This window comes from Ahaetulla prasina, chromosome 13, assembly GCF_028640845.1.
Source record: "Ahaetulla prasina isolate Xishuangbanna chromosome 13, ASM2864084v1, whole genome shotgun sequence".
Classification (NCBI taxonomy): Eukaryota; Metazoa; Chordata; class Lepidosauria; order Squamata; family Colubridae; genus Ahaetulla; species Ahaetulla prasina.
The window spans coordinates 9,230,375-9,252,414 of NC_080551.1; the positions used below are offsets into that span (position 1 = coordinate 9,230,375).

General features: G+C 44.7%; 1 protein-coding gene across 1 annotated transcript in view; it reads left to right on the top strand.

Moving 5' to 3' along the window:
• Positions 1 to 21,455, top strand: part of SLCO3A1 (solute carrier organic anion transporter family member 3A1) — a 173,854-nt gene extending 152,399 nt beyond the window's left edge. The window contains exons 5-10 of the mRNA XM_058155899.1: positions 409 to 573; positions 1,820 to 2,018; positions 3,244 to 3,379; positions 13,718 to 13,893; positions 16,857 to 16,921; positions 18,225 to 21,455. Coding sequence (XP_058011882.1) covers positions 409 to 573; positions 1,820 to 2,018; positions 3,244 to 3,379; positions 13,718 to 13,893; positions 16,857 to 16,921; positions 18,225 to 18,604 — 1,121 coding nt within the window. The 3' untranslated portion in view covers positions 18,605 to 21,455. The remainder of the gene's footprint in view (positions 1 to 408; positions 574 to 1,819; positions 2,019 to 3,243; positions 3,380 to 13,717; positions 13,894 to 16,856; positions 16,922 to 18,224) is intronic.
• Positions 21,456 to 22,040: the final 585 nt, after the last annotated feature.

Below are 22,040 nucleotides of genomic sequence, written 5' to 3' on the forward strand. Positions count from 1 at the left end.
GATACCCATGCCATGGCTTAAACCAGAGGTCTTCAAATTTGGCAGCTTTAAGACTTGTGGACTTCAACTCTCAGAATTCTCCAGCCAGCTATGCTATGCTAGAAAATTCTGGGAGTTGAAGTCCACAAGTCTTAAAGCTGCCAAGTTTGAAGACCTCTGGCTTAAACTCATGTTGTCAAAGCTTCATCTGGTAGATCCTTCTAGCTGGACCAGCTGTGGTGTATCCGATTCTGCTCACCGCAGCTAGAATCATCCCATGGAATTTTCTCCCTGTCCACATAGGATGTGTTGATAGGTGGTCTGGAAAAACCCCCAAACATGCACCGTTAAAGAAATTAAAGCAGGGCGTGGTGGAGATAAACCTCATTGTGAAATTGTCCCTCTGTTCTTCTCTCTTCCTCCTTCCAGTGATCCCAAAGGTAACTAAGCACCTGCTGTCCAATCCGGTGTTCACCTGCATTGTTCTTGCGGCTTGCATGGAGATCGCGGTGGTAGCAGGTTTCGCAGCCTTTCTTGGCAAGTACCTAGAACAGCAGTTCAATCTCACAACGTCATCAGCCAACCAGTTATTAGGTGAGTTATTAGCCAGAAGAGATCAACCCTTTCCCTCCCCTGGTCAAGGACAGAACTGAAGGGTCAACATCCAGCTCGAGAATCCAAATAAAAGTCCAGGGTCATTCTGGTTCCAAAATTCCTTACCGTTTATTCAATATACCACATAGGAATGTCGAAGCAAAACTAACTCTGAAGTTCCCAAACCTCAGTCCATAGAATAAAACAACACATTTTTCCAAGCCAATAGCAATCGCACTTAGACTTATATACCACTTCACAGTGCTTTACAGCCCTCTCTAAGCGGTTTACAGAGTCAGCCTCTTGCCCCACAACAATCTGGGTCCTCATTTTAACCATCTCGGAAGGATGGAAAGCTGAGTCAACCTTGAACCTGGTGAGATTTGAACTGTCAAATTGCAGGCAGCCGGCAGGAAGCAGAAAATAGCCTGCAGTACTGTACTCTAACCACTGCACCACCATAGTACTGCACACTAACCCCCAACCTCTCAATGTAGCCAATGTAAAAAATGGTTCTCATAGTTATGGGAACCATCTGCTTGAACTCCACGCCTGTTGCGATGTCCTTGAACAGATTCCAGGTTTCCACGGAACCTTCAGCAGAATCCTAGACGTTTCGCTACTCCATCTAAGCCAGGGGTGTCCAAACTTGGTCCCTTTAAGACTTTTGGACTTCAACTCCCAGAGTCCAGCTTTGCTGGCTGAGGAACTCTGGGAGTTGAAGTCCAAAAGTCTTAAAGGGACCAAGTTTGGACACCCCTGATCTAAGCCATGCAGAAGCAACCGCCCAGTGGTGAAATCCAAATTCTTTTACCAGCGGTTCTGAGGGCGTGGCTTAGTGGGCGTGGTGGAGCTTGGTGGGCATGGCAGGGAAAGAATACTGCAAAATCTCCATTCCCACCCTACTACAGGGGAAGGATACTGCAAAATCTCCATTCCCTCCCCACTCCTGGGGGAAGGATACTGCAAAAACTCCATTCCCACCCCACTCTGGGGCCAGCCAGTGGTGGTATTTGCCGGTTCTCTGAACTACTCAAAGTTTCTGCTACCGGTCCTCCAGAACCTGTCAGAACCTGCTGGATTTCACCCCTGCAACCGCCTCTTACTCTGATGACAAGCTGAGAGGAAGAGGCACGTAGCTGCCAAAGTTTCCGTCCTTGACACTAAGAACCAAGAAGCGTCTTGAGCTGGGATCAGGCTAAAAAGTCAAAATCCAACCTTTTGCAACTTTCCGTTCCTTTCACAGGCATGACAGCTATTCCCTGTGCATGTTTGGGCATCTTCCTAGGAGGACTCTTAGTGAAGAAGCTGAGCCTTTCTGCCCTGGGTGCCATTCAGATGGCTATGTTGGTCAGCTTGGTATCCACAGCTTGCTACGTTTCTTTCCTTTTCCTGGGCTGCGATACGGGACCTGTGGCTGGCATTACTGTTCCCTATGGAAACAAGTAAGTAAGAGAGAGGAAGGTTCCCCACCCACTTGATGGGGATTTTTTTTTTTTTGCACCCCACCCCAGAGAAGACCGTGGAATGGTTGGAAGAGACTTAAGAGATCACAAAGTCCAACCCCCTACACAGGGCTCACCATCCTTGATAGATGACTAACCTTTGGTGGATCGTTGCTGGATTTAGCAAGCATAATTAGATCCGGCAGAGAAAGCTGTGAAGGCATCTACGACAGGCAGAGGGAGAATGGGAATAGGAATAGTCCTGAAAAGATGGTTTGTTAAAGGTAGTTTGTTTCAAACAGGTCAAGTTGGTCTTTAACAACTCGATGGATTCATGGTTGTAGGGTCTCCTGCTTTGGCGGGTGAGGGTGTTGGACTAGATGACCTGTAAGGTCCCTTCCAATTCTCTTAATCTGTTATCTGTTAAGAACACCCCTGTGGGATAGCCTGGATTGACAGATAGTGGCCGGCACAAAGTCACCCTCAGACTTTCCAGAACTTCACAGTTCTAGTCCATCAATTGCTGAGGGACATCAGGCAGGGTTGCTTTATGTCCTGGCAAGATTCCCAGAAATGTTGCCCACAGGGAGAAGTCAGGAGCTCCAGGAAGGTGTTCAGCTTCCTAAGGCCCCAACCAGACCCCAGCAGTGTCGTGAATGTCCCCTAGCCTGTCTTTCTTTCTTTCTTTCTTTCTTTCTTTCTTTCTTTCTTTCTTTCTTTCTTTCTTTCTTTCTTTCTTTTCTTTCTTTCTTTTCTTTCTTTCTTTCTTTTTCTTTTTCTTTCTTTCTTTCTTTCTCTTTCTTTCTTTCATTCTTTCTCTCTCTCTCTCTCTTTCTTTCTTTCTCTCTCTCCCTTCCTTCCTTTCTTTCTTTCTCTCTCTCTCTCCCCCTTCCTTCCTTCCTTCCTTCCTATCCTCCCTCCCTCCCTCCCTCCTTCCTTCCTTCCTTCCTTCCTTCCTTCCTTCCTTCCTTCCTCTCTCTCTCTCTCTTCCTTCCTTCCTTCCTTCCTCTCTCTCTCTCTCTCTCTCTCTTCCTTCCTTCCTTCCTTCCTTCCTTCCTATCCTCTCTTCCTCCCTCCCTCCCCTCCTTCCTTCCTTCTTCTCTTGATTCCAAGATGACTCTGGGCCCTTTACAACTAAAAAGATTTTCCTACCTATTGATTGACCCCTTGTCCTTATCCACCCACCCACCCTTCCTTCCTTCCTTCCTTTTTTTTTCTTTTCTAGGTCAACCATCTCCAGCTTGGCCCCCTATTCTGCCTGCAATAGCAACTGTAAATGTCAAATGGATTCCTTCACTCCAGTTTGCGGGACCGATGGGATCACATACTTATCTGCCTGTTTTGCTGGTTGCACCAACATGGTAATCCCTCATTTCTTTCCTTCTCCAATCTATTTCGGTCAACTGTTCTCTCTTTCTGTGTGTCTCTGTGTGTGTGTATGTGTGAGTGAGTGTGTGTGTGTGTGTGTGTGTGTGTGTATTTATTTTCCCATGGCCCTATCTGAAGCTGTAGGATATGTGGAGTAATTTGGTTCTTAGTTGTCCCCATATCTCCCCACGCACCAAAAAGAGCCTGTTAAAGGGATATGGTGGGTTTCTTAAGGCTCTGCAAGATTTTAAGTCTCTTATTTTGCTTCTTAACCCCCTCTCCCTCCAAAATTCAGAAGGGTCTGAAATATGTAATTTTTCCCATGATGGGGAAGCTTTGTGGCTCACGGCAAGCCTAAGGTTCTAAGTTGCCCACCTGTAGGTTACCTTTGTGTTACGTTTACATTTTTAAAAGCCGTGGTGGCGCAGTGGTTAGAGGGTAGTACTGCAGGCTACTTCTGCTGACTGCCTGCAATTTGGCAGTTTGAATCTCACCAGGCTCAAGGTTGACTCCGCCTTCCATCCTTCCCAGGTGGGTAAAATGAGGACCCAGATTGTTGGGGGCAAGAGGCTGGCTCTGTAAACCGCTTAGAGAGGGCTGTAAAAGCACTGTGAAGCGGTATGTAGGTCCAAGTGCTATTGCTATTTTTTTATTTTATAAAACACCTCAATCCCTGAAGCAACATTTGGTCAGGTGCATATCACTAAACAATTAAACAGAAGGGGAGGGGGGAAAATAAGAGTGGCTTGTTTCAAAGTTACCTTACAGAATTTCTTGCGTAGTTGATCATGCAATGACTATTCACTGCCTCACGTAATGAAGATACCTGGGTTGTTACTATCCAAATCAATTCCAGAGTGAATGAAAAGTAATATAGAAAATGAATGAATGAATGAATGAATGTTGGATGCACTTATATATGATGGTGATGATGCAAACATCAATACATTTTTGGTAAATTTTATTGAAATTATCATAGTGCAAAATACAAATGAAAGTAAAGATATTAGGGAAATGGGAAAGGATAAGAAAGAGAAAGAAATGGAGGATAACAGAGGAAAGAAAAAAAGCCCTGACTGCCATCATTTTTCAGCACAGTAAAATACAGAATAATATTATAGCCTTGTTTTTTTTTTCTTTTACATACATAGTAACTTACTAGCCATCTCTATAATGGTCAGCAAAATGCAAACTTTTTTTTTTGTCTGCACATATCCAGTTCTGTGGTCAAAGTATTAGCTTCTGTGAATAAATCAACAAGTATAGTATTAAAAGTATATTTTGTAATATTCTGCCTTTCTAATAACATTCCCCCAATGGATAACAATACTGAATATGGTTGTCAGTTTCCCTGATTGAGCATAAGTTAATATAGCGTTTTTATGGATAATTTATTCTGCTTCTGAGAGAAGCAAAGGACTGCCATATTCAATAATTCAGGTATGGAGGTGGAAAAAATCTCAGAAGGGACCTTTCGTAGCTTCTTGGACTCTAAAGAGAAAAGTCTTTTTTTTTTTTTTATTGAAAGAGTTTTAAAAAACAAAAACATTTTCCCCCCTTTTTTCCCCCTCCCTCCCAAAAAACAAAACAAAAACCCCTTCCCCCCTCCCTCCCCCCCCCGGCTTCCCGGGTCAATCACAAGGTATTGTTATACATAAACCAAACATAGAATAAAATTTTCCCTTCCAATCCAAATAACCACATCCAAAGCTCTTCATCTCCCAGCCCCTCCCATTACATAAAATAACTTTCTAATTATTCAAAGGCAATCTGATATTTCTTAATCTGATATCTGTTTTGTAGATAATCAATCCATTTTTCCATTCAATTAAATATCTTTCCTGCGTATTGTCTTTTAAAAGCTGAGATTTTAGCCATCTCAGCCAAATTAATGACTTTCAGTATCCATTCTTCTATTGTAGGTACCTCTTCTTCTTCCAGTATTGTCCAATCAACAGTCTTGCTGCTGTTATTAAATTCAAAATCAATTTAGTCTCAATCCCTGTACAATCCGTTATAATTCCCAAAAGGAAAAATTGTGGCAGGAACTTTATCTTCTTCTTCAGTACATTTTGAATAATCCACCAAATTCTTATCCAAAAGACCTTAATTTTCTTGCAAGTCCACCAAATATGAAAATATGTAGCATCATCACAATCACACCTCCAACATTTCGCTTGGATATTAGGATACATACATGATAATTTTTTGGGATCTAAGTGCCATCTATAAAACATCTTATAAAAATTTTCCCTTAAATTCTGTGCTTGTGTAAACTTAACATTTCTAACCCAAATTTTCTCCCATGTTTCCAACATTATTGGTTCCTGAATATTCTGTGCCCATTTTATCATACAATCCTTTACCAAATCCTTTTCCGAATCTCTAAAGAGAAAAGTCTTGTCAGTCTTGTAAAATTCTCTTACGGTAACCTTACAAAAAGTAGAATTAGTTCCTTGTTGTGGCCGCCATCGGATCTGGCAGCAGATTCGGACAGTGAGGAGGTTGGGGAAGAACATGGGCCAGTCCTGGAGTCTGGGGAAGGCTCTGATGAGGGCTCTGCATCGGAGGCAGAGAGGGGGCCAGGGCCGTATGCCAGTTATCAGCTGCCTTCAGAGTCAGACATCAGTGAGGCAGACAAACAGCTGCAGCCTGTTCCCAGTGTGAGCATGCACAGAGTTGCCAGACAAAGGGAACAGCTAAAGAACAAGGGTCGACTTGGGAGTAAGGCCACAGGTGGACGATAGGGAATAAAAGAGGAGCAAAAGGGGAGTGAAGTTTGCAGGAGACAATTAGTTCATTACTGCATTCTTGCCAAGTATTGTGAGCGTCTGAAAGATATCAGCCTGGCCACTCTCCAAGCCTGATAAAGGTCGGTAATTGTGAACTATCTTGAAAGACTGTGGGAGAAGAAAGACTTTGCGGGAGAAGAATTCACTGTAAATTAAATTTTTGTCGGGACAAGGAGTCTGCTTCGTGGTTTGGGGAAGCCTAGGTCAGAATATTCATCTAGGTCTGCTTCCTACTGGGCTACCTCACAAGGCTGACTCAAGGTGGCCGCATTGTCATAGGAACTATTGAATGCTGCTCTCAACACTATAAGCAAAAGCATTTTCAAGCAAGATTCTCAAGAACAGTTGCTGGAATTGGGTATGTCTTGTTTAATGAAAAGAAGGACTAGGGGAGACATGATAGCAGTGTTCCGATATCTCAGGGGTTGCCAGAAAGAAGAAGGAGTCAAGCTATTCTCCAAAGGATATGAAGGCAGGACATGAAGTAACTGATGGAAACTAATCAAGGAGAGAAGCAACCTAGAACTAAGGAGAAACTTTCTAACAGTGAGAACAATTAGTGTTGTTGTTGTTAGTTGTGAAGTCATGTCCGACCCATCGTGACCCCATGGACAATGTTCCTGTCCTCTACCATCCCCCCATAGTCTATTTAAGCTCACATTGATTGCTTCAGTGACTCCATCCATCCACCTCATTCTCTGTCGTCCCCTTCTTCTTTTGCCCCCCATCGTTCCCAGCATGAGGCTCTTCTCCAGGGAGTCCTTCTTTCTCATTAGGTGGCCAAAGCATTTGAGTTTCATCTTCAGGATCTAGCCTTCTAAAGAGCAGTCAGGGTTGATCTCCTTAGGACTGTCCGGTTTGATCGCATTGCAGTCCAAGGGACTTACAGGATTAGTGTAACGGCTCGCAATTAGTGAAATGTCTTGCAATTAATCAGTAATACAACTTGCTTCCAGAAATTGTGAATGCTCCAACACTGGAAGTTTTTAAGAAGAAATTGGACAACCATTTGTCTGAAATGGTATAGGGTTTCCTGCCTGAGGAGGGAGTTGGACTAGAAGACCTCCAAGGTCCCTTCCAACTCTGTTATTCTGTTCTGTTGTTCTGAATTTCATTTTATTAGATAATTCTAATTATGCTACAAATTCAAGGCGGCCACCCTTGAATTTGCGTTCAGGATTTATTGAGCTGAGAAGGGTAGGGCAACTGAATTATTCCACCTACAAAACAAATAGCAATGAGAAGTTTTGCTTCTCTTTGCACTTTGCTGATAGTGGAAAACTTTCCAATCTGTCTGTTTACCAAAGTAACACCTTCTGGTAAAGAGAAGTTCCCTGAAGGTGGGCTCCAGCATAAGTCCAAAATCTCAGAAGACTTAAACCTCTGGTCCCGGTGACCGAGCCAGATTGGATCCTGCAACATTAACCTGGGATGCATATATTTGCCTTCATTGCTCCTGAAACTTTTATCAGCTCGTCAACCAACTATGAACCAGGGTGGGAAAATGCCATCCAGCTCTGATTCTTCAGCTCTGAAACCAGCTTAGTGGTGCTTCCGGGATTGGAATAACTTTTGTCTTCTAGCTTGCAAACCACCACTAATTCTGCAGTGAATTTCATTCTATGGGCAACAAACTTTCATTCTATGGGCACACAGCAATGGGCTGATGAGGCTCTTTTGAGAAGCAATGGGGTGAACAGAGGCAGGCTTTTTCCTGGGAAGCTAAACAGAACTCAATAAAGAAGGCAAAACAATCTAAGAATTTCTGATAATTGAGGGGTGTTGTCAGTGGTTGGATTTCAGCCAGTTCGCACCACTTCGGGAGAACCGGTTGTTAGCTTTCAGAGCAGTCTGGCAAACTGGTTGTTGGAAGAAATCATTAGGGCAGAGAACCGGTTGAATCCCACCACTAGTTGTTGTTATTGTTTTTTAACCAAACTCTAAGGAAATGTTACAAAAGTATGCCGGCGAGTGCGGGTTAAATAAAAAAAATCTAATTATATCTGCTACCCAAGCTATTTTATGGACTGGATAGCCTTCTTTTGCAGTGGATGACCTGGGTTGCTTTGATGAGAAGACCGATCGGATATCAAGAAACAGAGTTCGCCTTATTTCCAATCCTTTTCAGAATCGAAATAAAGACAGTTGAGCTCCTTCGCTCAACCGGGAGACCCCAGGATCCTGAAAATCAGCAAAAGAGATTTTCATTGTCTGAATTCCATCACGGGCAAGAAAGGGAATGGCATCAAATGCCCCCAATCTTCCACTACCTGCCTCCCACTCTAGCAGGCCTTAAGTAGCTGTAGTCCTGCTGGCAGCCATTTCTTGGGGTGGGGGGGTCTGTATTCCACCAGGCTGCACAGCTAGCTGCCTACCTGTCACGATGCTGTCCTGCGAAAAGCAATCGCAGCTGTCTAATGAAGCACACACTGGGGGTGCGTGTTTCTGTAGGTTTTCAATTACTGAATTTCTAACCGTCCAAGGCAAGCCAGTTCAAATGAGTACCTACGGGAAGAATGAAAATCGTTCTCGGCATCTTTTGGGAATAGTCACTTTGATTGCAATGTGGGTTAAAAGGCAGGAGGAGGAGATGGAGGAGGAGGGAGAGAGGAGGAGATGGAGGAGAGAGGAGGAGGAATTGGAGGAGGAGAGGAGGAGGAGAAGATGGAGGAGGAGATGGAGGAGAGAGGAGGAGGAGGAGGAGGAGGAGGAGATGGAGGAGGAGGGGAGAGAGGAGGAGATGGAGGAGAGAGGAGGAGGAATTGGAGGAGGAGAGGAGGAAGAGGAGGAGATGGAGGAGGAGGGAGAGAGGAGGAGATGGAGGAGAGAGGAGGAGGAATTGGAGGAGGAGAGGAGGAGGAGAAGATGGAGGAGGAGGAGGAGATGGAACAGCAATAGGGAAAAAAAGGCACAAAGGTAATTTGGGTCCTAGTCCATGTCACCTGTGGCTCTTTGAGTGATAGAGGAGATTGGATCTAGGGATACAATTTACCAAAAAACCAACCTACAGTAGAACTAAGGAGAAATTCCCCGGTAGTTTAATCAGTGAAAAAGCTTGTCCCCAGTAGTTGTGGGATGCTCCAAAACTGAAGGTTTTTAAGAAGAGATTGGGCAATCATTTGTCTGAAATGGTATAGGGCCCTGATGGTGAAGCTATGGCACATGTGCCACAGGTGGCAGGCGTAGCCATATCGATGGGCACGCGAGCTCCGCTCCGCTGAGTTTTCGGGCCTTCTGGGCCCACAAAAAGTAGGGAAACAGGCTGTTTCCTGCCACTGGAGAAGGCCTGTTTTTTGCTTTCCCCAGCCTCCAGAGCCTTTCTAGGAGTCTGGGGAGGGCAAAAATGGCCTTCCCCATCCCCCCGGAGACCCTCTGGAGGCTGTAAATGGCTCATTTGCCAACTTCTGGCCCCTCCTCAGACTCCCAGAAAGGCTCTGGAGGCTGGGGGAAGCAAAAAACGGGCCTACCGTGCCATTGCATGCCAGGAGCAGGGGGAGCATGGGGGGGTCCCATGCGTGGGGGCAAGGTGCATAGAGTTATGGGTGTGGGCATGCGTGCGTGCGACCCCCCCCCACTCCTAGCATGCAATGGCAAAAAGGTTAGCCATCATTGGTATAGGGTTTCCTGCTTGAGTGGAGGGTTGGATTAGAAGACCTCCAAGGACTTCTAGAATAACAAGAAAAATAACTCTGTTATTCTATTATTTTGAAAACCCAAATTTAGAATATAGAAGGGATAACAGAGTTGGAAGGGACCTTTGAGGCAGTGGTGAAATCCAAATTTTTTTTACTACCGGTTCTGTGGGCGTAGCTTGGTGGACATGGTGTGGCTTGATGGGCGTGGCTTGGTGGGCGTGGCAGGGGAAGGATATTGCAAAACCTCCATTCCCAACCCACTCTGGGACCAGCCACAGGTGGTATTTGCTGGTTCTCCAAACTACTCAAAATTTCCGCTACCAGTTCTCCAGAACCTGTCAAAACCTGCTGGATTTCACCCCTGCTTTGAGGTCTTCTAGTCCAAACTGCTGCTCAAAGCAGAAGATCCTACACCATTCCAGACAAATGATTCTCCTTGTCAAATCTCTTCTTAAAAACTTCCACTGATGGAGCACCCACAACTTCTGGAGGCATGTCTTTCCACTGATTAATTGTTCTAAGTGTCGGGACATTTCTCCTTCGTTCTAAGTTGCTTCTCTCTTTGATTAGTTTCCATCTGTTACTTCTTCTCTTGCCCTCTACCTTTCTCCTTTATCTTTTTTCCCCTTTTTCCTTTACCTTTCGATTGTGTTTTAAGTCTTATCAGCGAAGCTGAGGTTGAGAAAAACGTGGAGTGGAATTGGGATGTAATCGAACGCTTGCATTTAGAAGTATTTTCCCCTAGGAAACCCAGAATCTTCCTTTTATCTCTGCCTTGCCAGGCATCCGAATTTATGGTAATTTTCTTGAAGTCCTGCTTACTTGAAAGGCTTGAAAGAATCAAAGGAAAAGTACAATGCCATGCTTCCGATAGAAGGTCAAATCTCTTCAAACTGTTTTGCTCTCTCTGTTGGCCGAGGAGCCAAGATCTTTGTTTTGTAAGAAAAGGGCAACACTGGTAGAGTGACCCACATATGCCAGCGCACTTCATGGTTATGCTATGATTCTGTAGAAGGATCTGTTTTGTTTTCCAAAATCAGCCAAGGTCAACTCAGTGCAGCCATTTCTGAAGCGACAATAATACGTCACTGTGTAACTGGGCGCTTGTTAATGTGTGGACAACGCCTACTGAAATCGGAGAAGCCAGAATAAAGCCCAAGAAGAAGGCAATCTCCACTGCCTCCCACTGGGTCAGTCTCAAGGGGTCCCTTCGTTCTTCAAGGGATTTTAGGAGATGGAATGCCAGATGGTTTAACTAGAGGGGGTGCATGGTGCTCTCTGATCTTAGTTGTTCTCTTGCAGATGTTTCATTACCCAGCTGGGTTACCCCATCAACGATAGAAAGGAGTGGGGTGTGCAGAGAGGAAGAGGGTCATGGTGCCCTGTGTTAGAAGGGAGTGAGGTATGCAGAGAGGAAGAGGAGGAAAAAGAGGATTATAGGGTCCTTGTTGCTTTCTGATCTTAGCTGTTCTCCTGCAGATGTTTCATTACCCAGCTGGGTTACCCCATCAACGATAGAAAGGAGTGGGGTGTGCAGAGAGGAAGAGGGTCATGGTGCCCTGTGCTAGAAGGGGGTGGGGTATGCAGAGAGGAAGAGGAGGAAAAGGAGGATTATAGGGTCCTTGTTGCTCTCTGATCTTAGCTATTCTCCTGCAGATGTTTCATTACCCAGCTGGGTTACATCATCAGTGCTAGATGGCAGTGGGGTGTGCAGAGAGGAAGAGGTCCATTGGGTCCTTGGTGCTCTCTGAGCTTGCAGATGTTTCATTATCCAAACTAGGGAACAGTGTTTGTCTAAGCAATGGTTGTCCAAGAGTAGTCTAGGAACCAGCCACCAATTCAATCCATGTCCCTCATGGAAGATCTTAAGTCCACAATTAAAATTAAGCCCACAATTGAGTCTACTACTTCCATTGTTAATCAAGACAGTTGTGAAGTGAGTTTTGCCCCATTTTACGATTTTTTTCTGCCACAGTTGTTCAGCGAAACACTGCAATTGTTAAAGCAAATCTTGCGGTTGTTAAGCAAATCTGTCTTCCCCTATTGACTTTGCTTGCCAAAAGATATCTGGGAAGGTTACCAATGGTGATCACCTGACCCTGGGACACAGCAACAGTCATAAATACACGCCAGTTGCCAAGCATCTGGATTTTGATCACCTGACCATGGACATGCTGCCATTGTTGTAAGAGTGAGAATCGGTTAGCAGTCACTTCTTTCAGTGCCATTGTAACTTCGAATCGTCACTAAATGAATGGTTGTAAGTCGAGAACTACCTGTAAAGGTTCCCCTCGCACATGTGTGCTAGTTATTCCTGACTCTAGGGGGTGGTGCTCATCTCCATTTCTAAGCCGAAGAGCCAGCGCTGTCCAAAGCGTGGTCATGTGACCGGCATGACTCAATGCCAAAGGCGCACGGAACGCTGTTACCTTCCCACCAAAGGTGGCCCCTATTTTTCTACTTGCATTTTTTAGGTGCTTTCGAACTGCTAGGTTGGCAGAAGGTGGGACAAGTCATTAGAGCTCACCCTATTACGTGGCACCAGGGATTCGAACAGCTGAACTGCCAACCTTTCTGATCGACAAGCTCAACATCTTAGCCACTGAGCCACCGGGTCCCCTTTTCTAAATTATTTTTTAAATTCTTATTTTATTAGTTACATTTATTAGTGCTTAATGAACATGATTATCAATTGCTCATCTATACCTTTCTTCTAATCAATGATAAAATTTATCCCATATCTTAAAATATTTTGAATCCTCTCTTTCTTTAATCATCAAAGTTAATTTCTGTTCATTTCTGCACAGTCTAAAAATTTTCTAATAATTTCTCCTTCCAGGGGTATTTTCTTTGCTTTCCAATTTTGTGCAAAAACAATTCTGGCTGCTGTAATTACATGTATAATCAAATAGATATTTTCTTTACTAATTTTCTCTGGTAGGATCCCCAATAAAAACAACTCCGGTATTGAATCAATATGTTGTTGGGTCATTTCTTCTAACCAGCCCTTTATTTTCTCCCAATAGTTTTTGGCTTCCGGACAAGTCCACCACATATAGAATAGAATAGAATAGAATAGAATAGAATAGAATAGAATAGAATAGAATAGAATAGAATAGAATTTTTATAGGCCAAGTGTGATTGGATACACAAGGAATTTGTCTTGGTGCATATGCTCTCAGAGTACATAAAAGAAAAGATACCTTCATCAAGGTACAACACTTACAACACTTAATGATAGTCATAGGCTACAAATAAGAAATCAGGAAACAATATCAGTATAAATTGTAAGGATACAAGCAGCAAAGTTACAGTCATAAGTGGAAGGAGATGGGTGATGGGAATGATGAGAAGATTAATAGTAGTGCAGATTTAGTGAATAGTTTGACAGTGTTGAGGGAATTATTTGTTTAGAAGAATGATGGCATTCAGGAAAAAACTGTTCTTGTGTCTAGTTGTTCTAGTATGCAGTGCTCTGTAGCGTCGTTTTGAAGGTAGGAGTTGAAACAGTTTATGTCCAGGATATGATAATAAGATCCTGGAAACTGATGACATTTCCAACATTTTGCTGATTTATTTTTAAATGTTTTTGCCAGTTTCTCAGGTGAATGTCTATGGAAATCTGAGAAGCCAGAATAGAGTCTTCAGTTAGAGGGGAATCTATGCTGCCTCCTACTGTGTCCATTTCAAGAGCTTCCTTAGTTCTCCAAGGACTTTTAGGAGGTGAAACCCCAGAAGGTTTTTCTAGAGCAGCGGCGGTCCAAATGTGGTGTAGGATTCAGCCACCACTACATTCAATCCACATCTCTTGTGGAAGGCCAGGGTCACCTATGAGGTGACATCCCATTGGGTCCATGCAACAGGAGGACCTGCTCCCTCAACCATCTCTTGCCTTCTGTCCTAGAATCTCACCGGTTGCACCTGCCTCACCTTGGCCCCGGCCGGGGATGCCACGGTTGTTCCTGGGAAGTGCCCCAGCCCTGGATGCCAAGAAGCCTTCCTGACATTCCTCTGTGTGATGTGCGTCTGCAGCATGATTGGAGCCATGGCCCAAACTCCTTCCGTCATCATCCTCATCAGGTGAGACCTTGCACTGGCAGGGCAGGAGACAAGGAGTCCTCTGCATGGGAGGAAGTCCCTGTCATGCCCCACCCCCCACTCCGACGAACGAGTCAAGGAAATCCGTAATAAACTTGGCAACGAAGCCTCTGCAGCTTGCCAAGTTCCTTCGAGGTTTATCAGGGCAGGCAGGAGTCCAAGTTGTGACTTCAGCGATAGAGTCCGATACTGCAATACCCTAGCTATCTCTAATCCCGCCTTCCTACCAATCAGCCCCAGTGTGGAATCACTGAAGCTCCAAGATGGCTTCAGCCAGGCCAGCTTCAGAGTTGACACTAGTCTTATTTTCAATCGATCTTATTTGGGGCCACTGAATTACAGAGAGAAGTGAGATTTTTGCTGGGTCCAGCAAAGTCTTACAAACACTGTGATATACACCAGAAATTAAGGATGCTGTGGAAAAATGAAATTGAAACATACTATTACTCCGCTACGTAGCTTTGGCTGATGTCTGTTGTAACTTTGAACAATTGCTAAGCGACAGGTCATAAGTTGAGGATTAGCTGTCTTAGATCATGGTAGTAGTGACATCCCCTCTTGCAGTGTGGGGAAGGAAGTTGGCTTTCCTTGGAACTAGCATGCCAGGAAGTCAATTTGATTTCATTTTGGCTTGAAGAGATGCACCTCTTTCTGTGCACAGTAATTACAGATAATAGATGGATGGATGGATGGATGGATGGATGGATGGATGGATGGATGGATGGATGGACGGACGGACAGACAGACAGACAGACGGACAAACAGATGGATAGATGGATAGATAGATAGATAGATAGATAGATAGATAGATAGATAGACAGACAGACAGACAGACAGACAGACAGACAGACAGACAGATGATTATAGATGGATGGATGATGGATAGAAAAAGATAGATACCATAGGTAGGTAGGTAGGTAGGGAGAGAGAGAGAGAGAGAGAGAGAGAGAGAGAGAGAGAGAGAGAGAGAGAGAGAGAGATGTACAGTAGATGATGGATGGATGGATGGATGGATGGATGGATGGATGGATGGATGGATGGATAGAGATAAATAGATACTGTAGATAGATAGAGAGAGAGAGAGAGAAAGACATGATAGATAGATAGATGATAGATAGATAGATAGATAGACAGACAGACAGACAGACAGACAGACAGACAGACAGACAGACAGGAGATATATATATATATATCTACACCCTTCCTGGTCCATCGGTCCCCCCAAAAAATCAGGTGTGGATAATAACTCAAGGGCCATGTATGGTTTGAGGGGATACCTTTTAGAGGCCCAGAACATTACCAGGGGTCCCTGAATTCTGGTATACCTATTTTTTTCAGTCAGTTTTGTGTGCACGTGGAGTTATGGGTTGCTTGAGAGAATTTAAAGGGTCAAACAAGAGGCTTAAACTCTCAGACCATCAAACCTTCTGAAAGAGTCTTGATATTTCCCCCACCCCCCCAAATGGGGAAAAGCAAGTCAAGAGGGCCTACACCCTTTTCATCTTCTGCCCGTTTTTTTTTTTTAATCTGCCCTGCCGGTTCGACTCTCCCTTGCAGGCTAATTGTTAACACCGTTTTCTGTTTAATCCCCAGCCCTTTTTTTCCTGCCTTGGTTCAGCCTCAGCACCTTTGTAATGCGGGGCTTCCAGTAGATGAAACATACCCGGGAGGAGCTAATTAGTAGCTCCTCTAAAGGCACCGCGTGGCCACTTCACAGCAGAGCTCAGCGCTTTGCTCCTGTCTTTTATCTTCCCTGTGGCAGCCGCTTCAAAAATTAAACTTTCCCCTTCAAGACCAGGGCATCCCTCAACCCTTTGAGGCAGGCAAGGTCAAAAAACAGACGCAGCAGGGGCTCCGAGAATGCTGTTTACGGCTGCAAGTTAGAAGAACAAAACCTTGAAAGCCTACCAGAAAGACAAAAACCCGAGCTTCTACCTTGGGATTTCGTCTTAAGACTGAGAAATACCTTCTGAAAGTCGTCCTTTCGTGGTTGGCTCATCGCTTCTCCATTCCCAAATTTGGGCCCACATCCCATCACAACTCCTAAGGACTATAAAATCCGTCCATCCAAGTCTCTCTCTCTCTCTCTCTCTCTCACACGCACGCATGCACACACACAATTACAGAAACCCTGAGCAGAGCATTGGTCCAAAGCCAGCTTCTCTTTCTGCTGCAGAAAATTTTCCCCTCCTTTGGAAGCCAGGAGCTAAAAAATGATAGGGAACTGATTGAAATCTGTCTGTCTGTCTATTTATCTATCACCTAATCGATCTATCTCATCTATCTGTCTAATCTATGTATGGTATCTCACTATTTCTCTCTCCCTCCCTCCCTCCCTCCCTCCCTCCCTCCCTCCCCTATCTATCTATCTAGCTATCTAGCTAGCTAGCTAGCTGGCTAGCTCTATAACCTAATTGATCTATCTTATCCATCTCATCTATGTATGATATCTCAGTATTTCTCTCTCTCTCTCTCTCTCTCTCCCCCTGCCTCCTCTATCTATCTATCTATCTATCTATCTATCTATCTATCTATCTATCTATCTATCATCTATCTATCTCTATCACCTAATCAATCTATCTCATCTATCTAATCTATGTATGGTATCTCAGTATTTTTTCTCTCTCTCTCCCTCCCTCATCTATCTAGCTAGCTAGCTAGCTAGCTAGCTAGCTAGCTAGCTAGCTAGCTAGCTAGCTAGCTATCATCTATCTATCATCTATCTATCTCTATCACCTAATCAATCTATCTCACCTATCTATCTAATCTATGTATGGTATCTCAGTATTTTTTTCTCTCTCTCTCCCTCACTCCTCTATCTATCTATCTATCTATCTATCTATCTATCTATCTATCTATCTATCTATCTATCTATCATCTATCTACCTACCTATCTACCTATCTACCATCTTAATGATATTTGCTTGAATGTCTCTTCCATACAGAACTGTGAGCCCGGAGCTCAAATCATACGCTTTAGGAGTTCTCTTCCTTCTCCTCCGATTGTTAGGTGAGTGAAATCGATGCTTCCTTTTGCTCCCCCCACTCCCCTTCTCCAGGGAAGCAGGGAGTCCTGATGAAAGATGGACCTGAATGATGAACCCAGATTAGGTCCAGCTGAAGACATAAAGCAGCCCTTCTTCCGCCGAGTGTCCTCCAAATGTTTTGTGTGCTGTCCCAAGTGGGTTGTTTCTGCAGAGGCTGGTTCTTCCCCTTGGTGCAAGTTCTGTAGAAGTGAATCCCGGATGAATACAATGTCAGCTCATGCACCTGAATTCTCTAAACCTATTCTGGATTTTCTGGATTTGCACAATAGACTGAACTACGAACTAATCAACATATTGTATTCTCACAACACATTACCCTGTAGAAAACCAACCAGACACAACCACTAGCCAAATTTCACATTGTACAGATTCAGATGCTAGGGCTATAGCTTACCTTGTCAAGATCTATAGGAACTTGATTTCAACAGTGGTATAAGGTCAATATTTCCAGTACAGCCATCACTGCTCCTCGTTTTCAGGGGTGACCTCCCTCTTAACATCACTTGCCGGAGAATAAGAGTGAGATGTTTCTGCATTGAAGTCCTCCTTGTGGACATCTGGAAGCCATCTCTTTGGCTTCTGGGGCAACAGAATGGTGGACAGCCAGAGATCTTTGATCCAGCAGATGCTCCCCTTATGTCCGTAGAGAGTCTAGATCCGTGATGGCGAACCTATGACACGCATGCCAGAAGTGGCAGGCAGAGCCATCTCTCCGGGCACGCGAGCCGTTGTATGTTGCCCTTCTGAGTTCCAACGCACCGGCCAGCTGGTCTTCACATGTGCGGGAGTGGCAGAAACTGGAAGAGCAGCTGCCCAGCGCATATGCGCGCGCTGGGTGTCTGCTCTTCCAGTTTCCAGTGCGCGCATGTGCACCGGCCACCTGGCCTTCTGATCTCTGGCACGCATGAAGACCAGCTGGCTGGTGCGCATGCGCAAACTGGAATCAAAGGATCACCTTCCTGGGACACGCATGCGCATTAGGAAGCTGCTTTTCCAGTTTCTGGAACGCACATGTGCACCGGCGAGGTGGTCTTTGTGTGTGCATGCGCGCCAGAAACCGGAAGACCAGGTGGCCAGTGCGCATCCACATGCCAGAAACAAGAAGAGCAGCCGCCCGTCATGCGCATGCGCTACTGTTGTTCCGGTTTCCAGCATGCGCGCGCGCTCCCATTTCGGCACTCGGTGCCAAAAAGGTTCACCAACGCTGGTCTAGATGTTTCAGAGAATATTGCCGATATAATAAAATATCTCCTCCTACCTTCACAGGTTTTATCCCACCTCCCCTGATCTTTGGAGCAGGAATTGATTCCACCTGCCTTTTCTGGAGCACCTTCTGTGGTGAACAAGGAGCATGCGCCCTATATGACAACGTTGTCTATAGGTACCTGTATGTGAGCATCGCTATTACCCTGAAGTCACTTGCGTTCCTCCTCTACACCACAACCTGGCAGTGCCTGAGGAAAAACTATAAGAAATACATCAAGAACCATGAAGGCGGGCTCAGCACGACTGAGTTCTTTGCCTCCACTTTGACCCTGGACAACCTAGGACGGGATCCCCTTGGCCAGAATCCCCCTCACAGGACAAAATTTATCTACAACCTTGAAGACCACGAGTGGTGTGAAAACATGGAGTCTGTTTTATAGTGAATTAGAAAGGCGGATCGCTAACCCAAAGGTCCTTTTGGAAGGAAGATGTTTTACGAAACGTGTAATATATCCATGCAAAGATGTCTCGGGAAGTCTAAGCAAAACCGAGTCCACAGCTCTTTCAAATATCTATCATTACGTTCCAGGAGCTTCTCCGGAGGAAGAGGACAGTTCGTCCTTTGCTCCAAATGCAGATGAACCAAGACAAGGGAAGAAAGTGTAAAGACCAATCTGGAGTGAGAAACGGCGATGCCAAGTGGACCATAAGTGTATCAAATGCCTTGGCTGGAGACGTAACAGATGGGCAAAGCTGCCGGTGTTTGGGGGACCTGGTCTTTCATTGGAGAACAGAGCAGACGTCTGTCCTTGGATGGAAAGGCAAAACCATGAAAGACAATTCCCAGCGAGGGGGGTGGGAAGAGCAGAAGCAAGCCACAGCTGTTTCCAAAAATAAGTGCTATGTGAAACTGAAGGATCGTTGGAGTAACCTTTGCAATACAAGCTTAACAGACAACCACAAGGGTGCTATGCAGTCCTTTTCATGCTCTCCGTCTCTTGCTCGCTCTCATATCACAGGAAGCCCTGCTAGAATGGCTTCCCCTTTATTGTCTCCAGCTGCGAGTCCGTAAGACCAACCTCAACAGTTGTCGAAATGGGAAAACCCAATAGACGTGTCCGGTACAAGCCACGATGACGTCAAGTTGACATCATGTGCTGCATAAGAGCTACATCCTGACTTAGGAGTTAGATGCCGAAATTAAAGAGTTAGACAGGCTGCATCCTTTGCGCGCACATCGCTCTTCAGATGCCATTGTGACTTGTACCCAACACACGTGACGCAACCGCAACATTACAGTTCTTAAGACACCAGCATTGCTTTTAGTAAACTATTTGGGAGGGGAGGGGGGAGGGTCTAGTTCCATTTTGGTATGGGAATCGGGGCATTGCGCGTGTGTTTGTGTGTATGTGTGCAGTTGTGAGGAACGGAGGACGAGATGACTCTTGCCAAAGAGTCTGTCTGTAACTTTTTCAACTTTTAGCAGGGTTGAAGTGGTGCGTAGGTTATCATGGCCAACGTTGCCATTGAAAATGGGCAGAGGAGGTCTGGTTGAGCCATCACTGCCTTTTAAACATCTGTACATTTTTCTAGTTTTGTGTCGGCACTGGAAAAGGAAAGTTTTCAGTATGGTTTCCCTTTGAATCAGAATATTTGCGAGAAAGAGAAATGATCCACTTTATTCCCTGAGCTGCTCAGCTACTCAACTACTCCCCTAGTTAAAAAACGGTTGCAAAAAACTTTAGACTCCCTCCAACGGAAGCTTCGGTGTGTTTTTGACCTTAGGGGAAAAAAAACAAATAAGCTGATAAATATATGTGCCTTTTTTTTTTTTTTTTGAAAAAAAAAATTTGCTTTACAAGAGTCAGGCAGAGAGAAAGTAGCCCCACCTTTATCCCAGGAAAGAGATGTAGGGTGTACTTGGTACCACTGGAGCAAAATCTCAGCGAGATCCCTTTCGTTAACAGAATAACAGAGTTGGAAGGGACCTTGGAGGTCTTCTAGTCCAACCCTCTGCTCAGACAGGAGACCCTATTTGTGAGTGGCAAAACAGACAACCTGGACAGTTTGGAATGAAACCTTTGCTTTTCACAGGCCGCTCGCCAAAGTCCCTAAATGCACTGATGGTCTCTTAAAACTTTTTATATAGCATGTTTCTTTGGCTAAAATGAGAGAGAATTTCCCGAGATGGTTGACTGTCCCTTACTGTCATCGTCACCCAGAATGCCCTCTGGGCCTGGGGGAGAAGGGGGGGGGCTCCAAAACAGAGAAGGCATTCTGGGAAAAATAACAACAGCCAGTTGGCTCCAGCCAGATGGGGCTGCTCTTCTTTCACGTTGTCACAAAGGCAGCATGCTTTCCAACGAAGAAAAGGCAAACTTTTTATACGTCCTATTTTATTGAGGCATGCCTCCCAGATGGGCTGCACTGCGCATCTAAAAAAAAATAAAAAAAAAAATTAAAACAACCACATTGCATGCAAAGGATCGGTGGCGTTTTCTACTTCTTCTTCGCCCACGTATCTGTATCTAGCCATGATCATCAGTGGTAGATCCCAATCCTGGGCTAACCCTTTCCCTGCTGGGACCAGAATTGTAATGTATCCCCTCGTTCCCTTCCCCAGTTTCTGAATCTTCAAAGCAAAACAAGAAAGTTCAGTTGCCTCTTGAAAAAAAAACAAAACACCTTTGGGACCAGATTCTGAATATTTTCTACTTCTTCCCACTTTGATTGACACCTTCAACATAGAAAGGAGGATTCAGAGATTGATAGTATATTAAATAGTATATTTATAATATATTCCCCTGGGAGAGGCATATATCTCGAAGGACCCAAATTAGCTTTGTGCCTTCCCCCCCCCCCCACACACACACACACTTTCCCTATTGCTCTTGATTTAATCTTTTCTCTTCTTGGATGTTGAAATGAATTTATTTTGTTTAAAAGGGGGGGGTTGGGGCGCTGAAAAAGAAACACCACGAAGCGAGAGAAGGATTTACAGATGTTTGACCTTTTTAAATTGATTTTTTCGGATGCTGAGTTGGGGGGGTTGTGAGACTTTGCTTGAACGGGATGTGGCAGGAGCTTAAATGTATTTCGGTTTCAACCGTGATCTTCGCATTTTAAACATCCACAGCGACTTTGTCCAGACAGTTCTTCAACCTTGCTCTGTCTTGGCTAATGTTGACAGATGACGATGAAGAACTCTGCGGTTTGTTTACCATTCTAGCCAAATTAGAATCCTTGGCTGGTTTCTCTTGCGACAAGCCAGTCCCAGCTTAGGGGGGGGGGGGGAAACCCATGATGCAGTCTGCTTGCCATCCCAACTTCCAGCCACATTTTTTCCTGGTTTGGGAGCTACGTAGGAAACCAATTCTGATTTCACCATGGTGCTGAAAACAGTGAGCTGAACTCCCAGGAACTAAGCGTAGGGTCTCAAGAATAAGCTCTGTACTTCCAAAGAGGTTTCTAGGTGTTATTTCTTATGTTATTTCACATAAACTCCCTTCTTTCTGCTGTCCCACGAACAGGGTTTCCGTAAAGCCGAACCTACAGTTCTAAGAGAAGATATCCAAACTCCCGTTGTGCATATCTGTTTGGATCTCTAGGGATATCGAGCCAAAATTTAGATGCTTCTGTAAGGCACGTGTTCTTCTTACTCTAAATCTAGAAACACATCTCTGTCCAAAGTTAAGCTCTCTCCCTCCCTCCCTCTCTCTCTCTCTCTCTCTCTCTCTCTCTCTCTCTCTCTCTCTCTCTCTCTCTCAAATAGGCATTTTAAAATTACAAACGTGAAAAAGGACCATTTGATCTATTGGACAAGAAGACTCCAAGGTTAGGTTTGCAGACATGATCGGACGCAGACTTTTAGGCAGC